The 15,116-nt window shown below is 32.9% G+C and overlaps 1 protein-coding gene across 1 annotated transcript; it reads left to right on the forward strand.

The window, feature by feature from the left end:
- Positions 1-11,350: 11,350 nt before the first annotated feature.
- Positions 11,351-12,870, forward strand: LOC144551792 (serine/threonine-protein phosphatase 7 long form homolog). Its single transcript, XM_078299906.1, has 5 exons — positions 11,351-11,425; positions 11,512-11,593; positions 11,814-12,069; positions 12,149-12,638; positions 12,721-12,870. Exons 1-5 carry the CDS (start codon positions 11,351-11,353, stop codon positions 12,868-12,870), a joined length of 1,053 nt encoding a protein of 350 aa, XP_078156032.1.
- Positions 12,871-15,116: the final 2,246 nt, after the last annotated feature.

Raw genomic sequence — 15,116 nt, forward strand, 5'->3', positions numbered from 1 at the left:
AAAAATTCTTCTGACTCAAAGTAATTGGTGTATTAAAATAACTAAATATAAATTTTATTGGTACTTTGAGGTGATTTTATGTGAACTTTTTATATTGAATTTTGAAAAGATAAGAAATACCGCCTCACCACTCAACCACGGCAGGCATACATATTTAGATAATACCTAAGGAATTAATTATATAACGGTATTATATAATTCCTTAGCTTATTGTTAAGCACTACTGGTAATCTATTTTGTATTCTACGTCTTGACAAACAGTTCTAATTTATTTTATATATTCTGATCTGACAATTTGGTACCATGTGGATTGTCCATTTTCCGATCAAATGACACGCAACTATTGATTATTTATTGAATAGAAAGTCTTGTTGCTTTTCAATGGGAAAGATTAGGTCTTTGTCATTATTTATCTCACATTTTTAAATTTTTTTTTTTAAATTTTGGCGTGTTTGTCAGGGTAGTTGATTGGTACAGATCTTGATAAGTAGTTCATTGGTCATTTGTGTTAGCATTTTTTGGCTAAGATCAAGTGTCATGGTCTATCTTTCTTTTTTAATAATACTTGGAGAAAATGGAGGGATACACCATGGAAACAAAATTATTATCTTTATGTTAAAGAGGTATATACATATACGGAATCAAATATTGTTAAAAACATTTTTTACTATTGAAAAATGATTTTAAAATAGTTCTGATTGTTTGCAACAATTTTTAGTTTGTAAAAATAAACATCAGTTTTGATTTGTCTTTTTAGATTTTTTGTATGTGTTTTGCAGTTTGAAGCACTTAGGCAATTTCATTAAATACCCACCAGATGAGTTGCATATGATTTGTTCTCAGATCGGCCTCATTATATATCATCTATCTTTCTGCTACCTGGATTAATTACCAGAAACTAGACAACACAAAAGAAAGAAACGAATAAATTAAAACTGAGAACATGAAAACAGGAAATAGTAATTAAAAAACGCAAAACTGATTCATTTAAAGGTAGCATTGGATAGGTGACCTTCCATATATCTTTCACTTGTTCCTTTATGTGCTATTATATGTCTCTTTAGTTAGCGTTTGAAAAGAAAAATAATATAAAGTTGGTATGCAATTGAAAAAAAATTCAATGTTTGTCGGTACTTAGATATTATCAGAAAAAAATTTACAAGAATGGCACGCATAAATTATTCACGCACTATCTAAAAATTTGGATCCCGATCGTCCGATGTACCTTGACATAAATATTAAAACGCTTTATCATGAATTCTTTTTTGAAATATGAATTGGAGGTTAAGCCACTCAACATATTTCAAACTCCTATGTATTAATATAAAGAATTTTTCACATGTAGATTTCGAATTCATGATCTTTTACACAAAAGTTATGTGTTTTTGTAACTAAACTAAAAGCAAGTTTTTGACTTAACATGAATTCTTATTGAACAGTTTGGAATTATTAAGGTGATTCGGATTCATATATCCAAGACTGCTTTTTCGAGTAACGTGGTAATGAATTATAATCGTTTGTTTACGATCAAAAAACAATCTTGACATAATCTAATTAACGGTTGGAAATGCATTGCAACTTGCAAGAGGGGTCACTTCTTTGTACGGCTTCTCTCTACATTTAGGGGGTAATAATTCTTAGTATATTTCTACAACAAGAATGGGAGAGTATTCGCGACGATAAAAGTGACTATCTGCGAGGGAATACCGTTATAAAAGTGTTTTTTCTAGTAATGGCAGTAGTATTCGCGACGGTATACCAATAGTATCGGTCGCGAATACTCCTCCCATTCTTGTTGTACATGTTAGTTTCTTTGCATTGTCCTACATTTGAAATACTTAAATACCTTTTTAACCAGTATTGTTAAATATATACTTTTGGTCACATAAAGGCATAAAGCTGCTCCCAACGAGTTCATCAGATAAGTATGTCTCAGGTACCGTAAAAGATTTCTCTCATTTTCCTGTTTGAGATTTACTCTCAGCCGTTTTGAGATTCAGACTAGCACAGTAGTAGTATTATTGGATTTTGAGATTCATGCCAAGTTAAAAATAATAGTCAAGATTCACTAATTGTAAAATATTTTCTTTTCATGTTCCTCGTGGGATGCAGATTTCAATTTCATCCAAATGAGAAGTAAAAAAAGTGTAAAATAGAATAAGAGATGAGTCAATTTGAAATAAATTATTTTACTTCTTCAGATGGATTAACTTACTTTATTTGTACGGTCCATTATCATAAATAAAGACTCATTTTCTAACACCTTACTCCTCTAAATAAATTAATTTAAGTAATAAGTTAAACTATCAAACAAAATGTAAAGTATGTGAAGTAAAAAAGTAAGTCATTAAAATTTTATCAACTTTATTTCACAATTAAGCATGATCAATATTTCTTAAAAAAAGGTTAATTACAACCTACTTTTAATAATAAATAATTTAATAATGACTCACGGCATATTGTTACATGTTAAGTAATTGTTAAGTACTTGACAACTAATTATGGGAACAATTTTGATAAATTTTTTAAAAGAAAAGTTTAGAGTAGAACTAGGGTGTTCTTGAGTTGACCAAAGTGTTTGGTAAGCTCAACTCTAAAACTCATCAAATCGGTTTCAAATAACGAATCCGAACCGTTGGAACCCGCCTACCTTACGAATGATGCGTCTACATGTGAAAATTTTAAACATTGGAATTAATTTAGTATAAAGTCAATCGGTCAAAATTAGAAAGTTAATAAATTAATTTTAGTACATTTATTTTTTGAACGTTTTTTGACCGCTTGACTTTATACTAAATTAGTTCGAATGTTTAAAATTTTCACATGTAGATACATCACTCGTAAGGTATGCGGGTTTCAACGGTTCGGATTCGTCATTTGAAACCGATTTGATGAATTTTGGAGTTAAGCTCGCCAAACACTTTGGTGAGCTTAAGAACACCCTAGTTCTAGTTCTACTCTTAGTGAAGAGTAAATTATATTTTTTAAGTTAATTTATAGATATGTTATTGAACACACAGATAGTATAACAATTAAACTTTATTGAATTTAAATATTATTTGATGATACATCGTTGGTTGTTAATTTCAAACTGTTAAAATCTTAATTGTTTGACGCAAGATAAAATATACACTAATTTCCATCATATTTATAAATATAGATAATGGTCATAATGTTGAATTCCAAGACATACTTTATTGTTTAAATTATTAATATTGTCAGAATAATAAATTATCAAATGGTACCACACTACTACCACTCATTAAAAAAAGACTGATTGATATATAAAAAATGTAAAGGTATCCTTCTATTTCATGCCGAATTTCATTCAATTATAAAAACGATAAAAATAATTAATAGATGTTTGACATGGAATAGAGGAGATTGTATGCTATCCCATTTATGCTATTTTCTATGAAGAAATGAATATTGTTTGCGAGACAGCTAAACGAGCACTGTACATATGACATATCCTATTCTTTCTCTGAAGCATTATTACATTAACCTTTATATAATGAAAATTATTTTTTAGACTTTGTGGCCCCATTTCATCAAAAATATTTAATTGTATTTTGAACAAAGTAATCTGAGGCCTGAGGGTTCATACCGAAGCATTTCTCGAACTATTTTTTATTTTATTTTAAGCACAATTTTCTGCGGATCCACTTTTTGTCTATTATTTTTATATGTTGATATTTTTTTTTGTATTATTTGCCGCCATTTTTATTAATGTCAAACATTAATTACAAACTAACTAAATTGTCAAAGTTAGTTGGGTTTTTATAAAAACGTCCAAACCGACTTTGGCCAATTCCAATTATTTTCTCCACCGGCCATAAAATGGCCGGTATTCATTTTAATTCTCCACCAGCTAAAAAATAGCCGGTTCGGAGATCTATATATATGTGTCGAGGGATGGCCGAAATTCCCAAACTTCATTCTCACAAAATTCACAAAATCTTTTCTCCTAGCTAGCGTGGATAATTCTGTTATTTTGTAATTAATGTTGGATATTAACAAAAAAATAGCGTTATTATTTGGGTTAGATATATATTTTTAATAAATAGCATATAATTATTGCAACTCGGCACGAAATTTCAAATAACAAGTTGACGCTGGTTGAATAACTGACAGCTTTTGCTCTGTTCTATCGTTTTAAATAATTAAAGATGGTTTCCGAATTACATTTTTTTTTGCCTTGCAATAATTCTGTTTTTTCTAATAATGATTTTTTTTATATTTTGTAATGTGTTGTCAGGCATGGTTGTCCAATGATAAGCCAAAATTATATTTGTTGAAACCAAGGGTTGTATATGAAAATTAAGCCGAGTTTTGATTAAATTAGGTTTAATTAGATTAGAAATGTCCAAAAGTTCAAGTTACTGCCCTAGTTATGTTTATTCTATAGATAATCAAGTGTTTGGAGCGTAACGAAGAAAAACGGGTGAGTTAGCACGAAGATTGGAGCTACTGCTAACATTCATTGCGGCCCGGAAGAGATCCATTGTGGCCCGCAACACAACAGGCCAGAGCTTCATCTCAGCACATCCATTGCGGCCCGTAGCCACATGCATTGCGGCCCGCAATGACCTCCAGGTTTCTTCTGCGCAATCTGTTAACTGCCTCCATGTATTGCGGCCCGCAATAAAGCGGTTCAGAGCCCGAATTTGCTATTTTTAGTTAGTTATTTCTAAATTTTAGAGAGGGGTTTAAAAGGGGACCTGTAGAACAGATTGAGTACGTTTTTTAGAGAGAATTTCTGGTTATTAAACAAGGAAAAACAAGGAAGAGAGAAGAAGGAAGAAAATAACATTGATCAACCGGTTTTATTATTTTCTTTCCTTTGGAACTCTTTTATTCTTTTGATTTCATTTGTGCTTTAGCCATGACTGGCTAAAGGCTTTTCTAGGGTTGATTAGGGCTGTACTTGAAACTTTTGTTATGATTTAGTTGGTTTTGTTTTATATGTTCTTGTTCTTTGTTATGATATATTCTTTATTTTAATTGATTGTGAAGACTTAATTGAAATCGCATGAAACCTTAGGATTTGGTATTTGCAATTGAGAAATTGAATATTAGGTCAAGACCATAAGGTATAGGATATTTGATAGGCCAAGTACCGAGAGGTGACGCTTATCTTATACGGGCTTTACTTAATAGGTTAGAAAATTCTACCAAGTACCGAGAGGTGAAGTTTAGTTTTCTAGATCAATTGGGACAGTAAATAACTTAGTGACTTTATATTAGTGTAGCCAAGTACCGAGAGGTGACGTTTATTCTAATTTAAAGATGGTATTAATATAGAGATATCACTTTGTACCTATAACATCCACCTGTGCCTTCATAATTATAAGAACACATTTAATAAACCAATTAGTCATGACATTAGTGGAGAGGAATCCTAAGAAACCCTAATTTCTCATTCTTGTTAAAAACCGAATTTCGCCTTAAGACTTTAATTTAATTCAGTTTGATCACTATAAAACAAACCACTTGAACAAACAAAAACATTTTTATTTCGCTTTTACTAAATTAAATTGTTAGGTTAGAGTTAATATTCCAACCTGTCCCTGTGGAGATGATTCCTAAGTACTACTTGACAAGGTTGTACACTTGCAACCAAATTGAGTATCAACTAGGATTTATTACTTGTATTGTAATAATCACATCACCCAACAACTTTTAATTTGATCCTGAAGCATACTATTAAATTTAATATTTCTGTAATTTTGTTAAATTTGGATACGAGAAAAAACTGCCAAAATATATTATCTGCATTTTTGTAAATCTTTGAATATTTTTTTTTGGATTTAAATTAATAGATACACAACTATATCTAAAATTTATGCTTGTATATTTTTGATCTAGTCAGTTGTCAAACATTTCCTTCTAGAGATGGGATTAAAGTATTCACGTGAGTAAAAAAATATATAAATAGGATTAGAAAATTAAAATAATTTAGAGGATTTAATGAGAATAAAAAAAAGATTTATAAATTACAGTCATTTAACTATTGTAAATACTTCTTTTATCAATAATTTATTTTTAAGAGATATTTAAAGTCACTGACTTTAAAAAACAATAATATTTACATAATATATTAACTCATAAAACAATACCTATAAAAAGAACACATCACATGGTAACTCATCATTACACACTAGGGTTAAAGATAGGTAGGAATGTAACGAATGTCTCCTATTTATGTCCTCCTGATTTTATGCAAATTATGAACAGTCATTAATAAGAACTAGAAAAAAAAAAAATGGGTAAAGATAAAAGCAACAAGCTCCGTCGGTAACATAACTAAACTTTTTTAATAAAAAATCAATGTTCTAAATAGCGCGCTATAGCGACGCAATATATGCGCTATAGTGTTTTTGGACCTTAAATGCTATTATATGAGATAAAAGTGCGTTAATTCAATTATGACCGCTATAGCAGTAATACCGATTCAGTATTTGCGCTACATGCTACGCGCTATAGCGCACACTATGCTACACAGACTTTTTTATAAATGCCTAAACTAAAAATTAGTTTTGAAGATCAATTTTTTCAAAGTCTAGATTGATTTTGTTTTTAAATAGAATAATATAGATAGTTAATTTCATGATGCCAATGTTTTTTTTAATAGAATAAAATATATAGTTTATGTCATGTTGCTTAGGTTATTTTGAATGGAAAAAAATATATATTTTATGATATTATTAGAGATATTTTGAATAACAATTTGGACTTTGTACTGGTTCAATATGAATATTCTAATTTCTTAATTAATTTTATGTTACTTATTGCTCTATGAGACTTTAGATAATGTTGATAATTAGTAGAAATATAAAATATGATTTTTTAAACAAAAAACGCTATGTAGGACTGCTTTTGCTATAGCTACGCTATTTGCAAGAGCTTTTTTTAGCCTTTCCACTATAACGCGAGAATCGCTATTTAAAACCTTGATAAAAACGACTGAAACTTAAAATGTACAATATATGAAATTTTAACTGAAGTATCTACATAAACTATTGTGGTTACAAATAAATGTTAGATATTTTACGGAAAAGACTATATTATAAAAAGTTCTATAGAAAAAAAAAATCAAATAAATTTCAATATATAATTAAAAAATTTAATTATAGAGGAGGCTTAACACCTCCATCAATGAACATAGACCTGTTTCTGAAGCTCACAAATAATCACCCGTTGTTTAACACGAGTGAAGCTATGGTAATATGGATACTACGGATAGATTCGTGCTATAGATTTATATCTTTATTTTTAAAATTTAATTAAATGACTGCTTAATATGATCTTCATATGAAAATATAATCGGAAACTCAATTTTAACCATTTTAGATTTTCTATTACTATTTTTTAGATACTTAAAAGAATACTAGTTTCAAAAGGTTCAGAATTTTTAAATCAAATATTTTTGTACTGTTAAAAAAATATATAAAATTTAATGTGTAAGTATATTTTTATATAAATATCATATTAAACATTTCAAATTAATTATTTAAATTTTAAAAACAAGAATATGAATTCATAATACAATAAACATATAATTGGTATTTCTAACAATGAGAGCAAATTGCTGGTTATTCGGAAACTTTTTTACAAATCATAAATAAAAAAAAAACAAATTTTCAAACCAATTTGATTGCTTTAGTTTTTAAAAAACCCATAAGAATTGAGATGTTATTTCGCAACGATTTTTTTTCAGAATCAATATGTAATTTTGGTACGAGTCGTTTTCACATATTTCAATCAAAAACTGATAACATCTTCGACCGAAATGACAATGCAGTATAAAAAAAAATTCGAATCAAAATAACGTCTCAATTTTTATAATTTTGTAAAAATCAAAATAATCAAGTAAGTTTGGTAAAAAAAATATATATTATGATTTTAAAAAAAAATTCGGCTATTCGGGTGAAGACAAATAGGTTCTGTTTCCGGGGTACTGGGTCTGGTAGATATAGTGGGCCCACGAATAAAAATGGCAGGTGGGTCCCAGCATGTATTTTGCCTTGCCATGTTCAATTTCTTGCTCGTGTAAGTCCGTACAAAGATGTGGTAATTTGTCGCGGGGCCCATTTACCCAAGGAAGGTGTAATTAATACGACAGTGGTTCTTTTTCATTTTTGCTTTTTTTTTTTTTTCTAGGAATTGATGCGACATTTATTAGTAGTATCTGACTATCTGGGATGTACTATCTAGGCACTGTTTTTGTATAATTTCTATCAGGTTTCAGTTCCGACATGAATATCTGATCTGAATCTGACGGATAAGAAATAACAGATCAGGATTGTCATTTGAAAGGAAAGGATCTTGCCAATATTATGGATTAAAACAGGTAAGATGTGAATATTTATTTAATATTTGAATTATCACTAGTGTTGTGAAAATGGAGTTGGGTCGGGTCCCCACGGTTCGAGCCACGGGTCCTGCGGTTCTCGACTCTTGCGGGTTTACGGGTTATGTCGGGTCGGGTTCGGTGGATTTTATTTGAGGGAGTTGGACCAAACTCGTGCTAGATCCTTGGTTCAAAATTACCACGGGTCGGAGCTAGAGTTTTTTGGGGGATTTCGGGGGGCAAGTTCGGCTGGGTTGGTTCGGGTCGGGGGATTGGGTGGATCGGGTTTACGGGGGTCTAGTTCAAAAAATCGGTCCAAAATCCTTGCTAGACCCGACCTTAGGGTTAGTCCGGATCGGTCCGGGGGTCTAACTAGGGTCGGGTTTGACCCAGTCGGGTTTTTTCAAACCACTAGATGCATCCATCTGTATTCATATATTTTCAAAATATATACATTTAATGAGAAGGGTTCAAATACCTCTATTTTTTGTGTCTCTATTATGTCTCTATTTTTAATAACTATAATAATTTAAAATTTAAAACTTAAAAGTCAAAATGAAATTGTTGGATATGATCTATATCATTTTATCTATGCACAAGTAAAAAATTATGACATTTCAACTTTGTTTTAATTGTCATCAAGAGCTTGCAAAAACGTACTAATGTGAAAAATTTATAGACGTTGATTTTTCAAATGAATACAAAATCGAAATATGATATTTTTTTATGAGCACATAGAAAAAATAACATATATCACATCTAACAGTTTTATTTGGTCGTTTATGAGTTAAATTTAATTTATTAATGTTTTTAAAAATATAGCTACGATGGAGGCATTTGAACCCTCCTTATATTTAATTGTAAGGTATATATTTTGTAATTCAAAACTCACTGTAAGAAATATTTTATTCGTCATTATTTTTTATGTCAGAGCTCTGATTACTTTGTCATGTCCATAACCATAAGTGCAAATTATTAAATTGTTCTTGTTTGAAAGTTTAAGCACCGTGATGATGCGTGCATGCATTTATGCATAATTCATATAATATTACTTAATCAGTAATTAAAATAAAGTTTTAAATTGATTGGACAGACAAAATGTTATAAAATTGTCCTGAAGTTATGATATGATGTACTCGTTTGTAATTTATTTCTTCAACTAATCATTCATTCATTCATATCAATTAATGTTTACATATTTTTCATATATTTTTATTTCATAATTATCGTTATCCATCTATTTCATGTCGTCCATACCTCCTTAAATTTAGGGAAGAAGAAAATGATGCAAATAAGCTTCATCTTAACAGGTAACAATATGATATAAATACTATTATTTTACCGATTTTTTTATTTATATCCAAAATTTAAATTAAATTTCAAAAATTAACCGAACTGTCTGTCAAATTTGAAATCTACCCAAACCGGTTAACCGTTAACCGGACCAAATTTCCGGTTAACCGTTAACCGGACCAATACAAAGAACCCGGTTATCTGTTTAGCGGAAAGATAGAGATAGGTTCGGTTAGCTGTGAACCGGACTGGCTTGGTTCGGTTAACGGTTTAGCGGAAAGAATGGTCCGGTTATTGGTTAACCGAACCCAGCCCTTTTTTTTTTTTAGATGCGTGGCGCTGGGGGTCGACGCGTGGGGGTGGGGGTCATGCAGGGCTTTTGACACGTGGCTGTACAATCCTTGGTCCGGTTATTGGTTAACCGAACCCACATTTTTTTTTTTTTTTTTTTTTTTTACACCTGGGGGTCATGCATACTGGGGTGACGACACGTGGCTAACCGGTTACTGTACACCCGTGGAGCTGCTGCATTTAATTCGAATTTGAGTGTGGCTTTCCATTTCAGATTTGCATCAGTGCGGGAAGAAGAGCAGAGAAGAGGAAGATTTCAGATATTAATCAGGTTTTTTTTTTTTTAAATATTAAAATAGTTTATGATACTAATTAGAATAGTTTAGAATATTGATTAGATTGTTTAGAATCATGGAATATTGATTAGATTGTTTAGAATCATGGAATATTGTTTAGATTGTTTAGATTCTTGAAATTATTTCGAATATTGTTTAAGATTGTTTGGAAAATTATTTGGAAATATATTTCAAATATTTATTTGAAATATTATTTGGAATATTGAAAGATTGTTTAGAATTTGTTTGGAATATTATTTGGAATATTGTTTTGATTATTTTGAAATTGGTTAGTTCCGTTTAGAAAAATTTAAAATAGTAGCCTGAATAATTTAGAAAGTTGCAAAATAGTGTAGAATAATTTAGAAAAGTTCCAAAATAGTGTAGAATAATTTAGGAAGTTCCAAAATAGTGTAGATTAATTTAGAAAATTTTAAAGTGTTGCTCGAATAATTTAGAAACTTCCAAAATAGTGTAGAATAATTTAGAAAAGTTCCAAAATAGTTTAGAGTAATTTGTAAAATACCAAAATGGTGAAAAATAAATTAGAAAGTTCAAAAATAGAGTAATTTGTAAAATTCCAAAATGGTGAAAAATAATTTAGAAAATTCAAAATAGTTTAGAATAATTTAGAAAAGTTCCAAAATGGTTTAGAGTAATTTGTAAAATTCCAAAATGGTGAAAAATAATTTAGAAACTTCCAAAATAGTGTATAATAATTTAGAAAAGTTCCAAAATAGTTTAGAGTAATTTGTAAAATACCAAAATGGTGAAAAATAAATTAGGAAGTTGTAAAATAGTGTAGAATAATTTAGAAAATTTTAAAGTGGTGCCCGAATAATTTAGAAAGTTCCAAAATAGTCGATAATAATTTAGAAAAGTTCAAAAACAGTCTAGAATAATTTAGAAAATTTTAAAATAGTGTAAAATAGTTTAGAAAATTTAGGTAATCCAAATTGGTTTAGAAATAATCAGAAACAGAAAAAACGGTTTAGATTAGTTTAAATTTTTTGAAAATAATGAATTAACTTTTAATTAATTTTGTAGCATGACAGACGAAATCAATGATGAAGTACCTATGGCGCGGGATACTTTTAGTGATCTGTTGTGGATACCGCATACCAGTCACAGGGTGTGTCAGGCTTCTGAGGAGGTAAGCAATTACTTATTTCTTTTTTTCTGAATTGTTCAGAAATATCATCTTGTTTTAATTTCTAATTTTTATTTTCGGTAATGTAGAAAAAGGATGTTATAAACGTGAAGCACTACCGTTGCATGACCGCGTACCACGCTGCATACGCGCCATTCTTGATTCGATTGGGTTTATACCAGATCGCATGCATGCCTCACAAAAAAATCGATGCAGCGCTGATACACGGACTTGTGGAGCGGTGGCGTCCCGAGACACACACCTTTCATCTTCCCTTCGGAGAGATGACAGGTATTAACTTCGAAACCATTTCAAATAAATCTGTTCTTTGTGATAATTTACTGACAATTCAAATGAAGAAATTTATATTTTTTAATTTGATAAATTACAGTTACTTTGGAGGACGTCAGCTGTTTATGGGGTTTGCCCATTACGGGAGTCCCAGTGACGGGGACTACAGACGGGAGGAATGCAAAAGGCAGGCTCTTCGAATTGTTAGGAATCAAAGAGCATGAGCAGAGTGATCTTTTGAAAAAACGGGGGTCTGAGAGAAATGAAAAAAGCATGGAGTTGACTTTCCTCAAATCTAAGTTTCGTGAACGATTTGAGAATCTACCAGTAGAACGCGACGAGGATACGCTGAAGTGGTAAGTATATATATATATATCAATTTATCCGTTCTTTAGCCTATCAATAATGTACTCACCTTGTCTTGAATTTTGCTAGGTATGTCCGTGCATATATCTTGGACCTGATGTCGTCCAGTTTGTACCCAGACAGTGGCGGGGACGGGATACCATTGTGGTATCTCGATCTAATTGTGGATTTGGACACGCCGGTACAGTACAATTGGGGTGGAGCAGTTCTTGCATATCTGTATCGGCATCTATGTCTCGCTACCGAGCCCGGGAGAGGATCTATGTATGGTCCGGTGATGCTTCTGCAGCACTGGTCATGGACCCGCTTTCCAGTTCTCCGGCCTGAGCCGCAAACTAAAAATTGGGAACCTACCTGGGGCACTCCATCGCTTGATACATGCGCATCTTTTGCGTACAAATGGTGTTGTCCGCACAAATACGTGTCATCCTCCCACTACAAGACCCAGGGTGCACGTATCCCGCGGGGCCAGTTTCAGAGTTTGACGGAGGATCATGTGAATTGGGAGCCGTATGGGACGGTCTATAGCAAGCTTCCGACAGTGACCCAGCAGGGAAGGGTATGTTTCAATCTAGTTATTTATTTAGTTATGTGTTACCGTATTTATAAATTATAACTCACATTCTTGATAAATTTATCAGCCCTACTACTTGTATCGCGGTCCACTGTTATTTTATTGGATCGTTGAGCATACCTATCCGGATCGCTGCATGCGACAATTCGGATTATTTCAAGAGATTCCGGTGCCAGAACCATTGAATAGGCACACGCATGTTGAGTTGCACAAGTAAGGTTTACTCACCGTCAATTTCCTTATTTATGTTACTTATCTTTGGATGTTAAGTTCTTATAAAATTATGAACAGGTTGATGTTGGGCTCAAAGAAGAACGAGTCCTGGGCCACAAGACACGTGGAATATGTTCAGTTGGCTACTGCATATGAGGCGCAAGTAATCAGAGAAGGTCGCTCGTTTGACCAAAACGACCTTCCGCGTTATCGCAAGTGGTACCAGAAGGGATGTATGGCATCTGTCTATCTGTTTAGTCAGCACGTGGAAGGAATGGATCGTACGAATTGGCTCCCCAGAGCAGAGCACGGGCCGAGTGGATACATTCCCAGCGGACCACTTGTCACTCGAACTGTAAATATTTTTAATTGCTATCCTCGTTGATTCAGTTATTTAAGACTCCTAATTGCTATAATTGAAACTGTTTGTGTATAGGCATTGACTGGGATTGGAGAGTTGGCGCACGGCGTCAAGATGTTCTTTACCAAGGGGTGGCGAAAGCTTGGTAAAAAACTGATGAGAACCGGCTGGCATCTCTGCTGTGATACAGGTTTCGGTCCACGTGCCCAGCAAATGATGGACGAGGCGGGGATTCCAGAAAACTGGGAAGCGATCCCATCGGACGAGCCTACTCCTATTGGGGCGTATCCATATCCAGAACCGCCTAGATTCGAAGGCCCAGATCCTTTTAAGGGTTGGTTATACGACGGCACCGAATGGAGAAAGTACATCTCACCAGAAGCATTTGCACCCGTAAATCCACCACATCCAGTCGCAGACCCCGGACAGGTAATTTGTAATTTTACTTAAAAAAATTGTCTTTAAACCACAACTTATCAAACTAAATTCTAATTATAGGTATCTCAGGATGAGGGGACGCAAGCTTGGAATCCGGACAGCCTTTTGCAGACGCATGGGCCGAGTTACAGCCTACATCAGAACGTTGATCTCGGGCAGGTATGTTTTTCGTTTTGAACAAGTATTTTTTTATGAATTACAATTATTTTTTTAGGAATTAAAGCTGTGTATGAATTGCAGGTGAATCAGGATCAGAGTGGATGCAATCCGTCTTGGGAGGATTATCAGAGACAGGGAATAGGCACAGGCAACATAGAAGATTTGTTGGATTTGCAGGAGCAGGCGGATATCGACATTGCACGACGAGTATCTATGGAGACTTTGCGGCAAGAGCATCCGAGGACTAGTTGGTTATTTGAAGGGCCACCTATCGATATTGGTGACGCAGGAGCATCCACATCCCATTCACGTCCACCTATAGATACTGTTGACGCAGAGGCATCCACATCCCATTCACGTCCATCCGATGGTACTGCAGGCGAGAGAAGTCCAGAAGAACAACTGGGAAGGGGTCGTAGGCGCCGCCGTGCGACACGGCGCTTCACGTATGCAGATTATCCCGGCCACATGCCCGGCCTTTGATCTATTTACTTATCTTTTATCTATGTCTGTAAAAGTTATCTATTTTGGTTGTACTGCCCGTTAGATTTGGAACTAGTTGTTCAGTTTTAATTTTTTTTATTTTCTTCTGTCTTTTAATTGGTATTCGAAACCGTTATCTGTAACTTTAACCATTTCATCGTAACCGCCTCCTCTAAACTAAAATAGTTTTCAACACGTACAAATAAAATAGTTCTTAGCACATACAAATAAAATAGTTGAACTAAACTTAAATTGACAACCTACTTACTAACAATGCTAGCCAGTCTTTTTTATCACTCCCATAGGACGTGCTAGCCAGACCTTTTTATCTACAAAATCATCATCAGATATTTCAAAATAGTTGTTTTTCTTTTCCTCTGTCTTTTCTTTTCTTCGGTCTTGACAGTTGTTTTTCTTTTTCTCGGTCTTTTCTCGATTGTTACTGTTCATCTTTATCGTCTACAATTTAAAAATCAGCAAATTAAAATAGTTCTCAACACATACATAATGAATTAGTTCTAAACACATACAAATAAAATAACACACAAGTTAATTTCTACGACGCAGATTGAAATGTTGTCCGATGGTGCGCCAAACAGTTGTATTTGTTCTTGCCGGTTGCTCTGCCGCTGCTTGTGCCTGTCTTGTTGCATCCTCTACATGTGTAGTGTAGAGCATGTATTAAATTGTGAATTTAATTAAAACATGTATTTATAGTTGATTGATCAGCTATACCTGCAGCATTCCGATCAATTGTCTCACGATGAGGCTGGTGTCCAAGTCTCCGACCACGCATTCTGTCCATTTCC

Source organism: Carex rostrata, chromosome 3 (assembly GCF_964058835.1).
Source record: "Carex rostrata chromosome 3, lpCarRost1.2, whole genome shotgun sequence".
NCBI classification, from domain to species: domain Eukaryota; kingdom Viridiplantae; phylum Streptophyta; class Magnoliopsida; order Poales; family Cyperaceae; genus Carex; species Carex rostrata.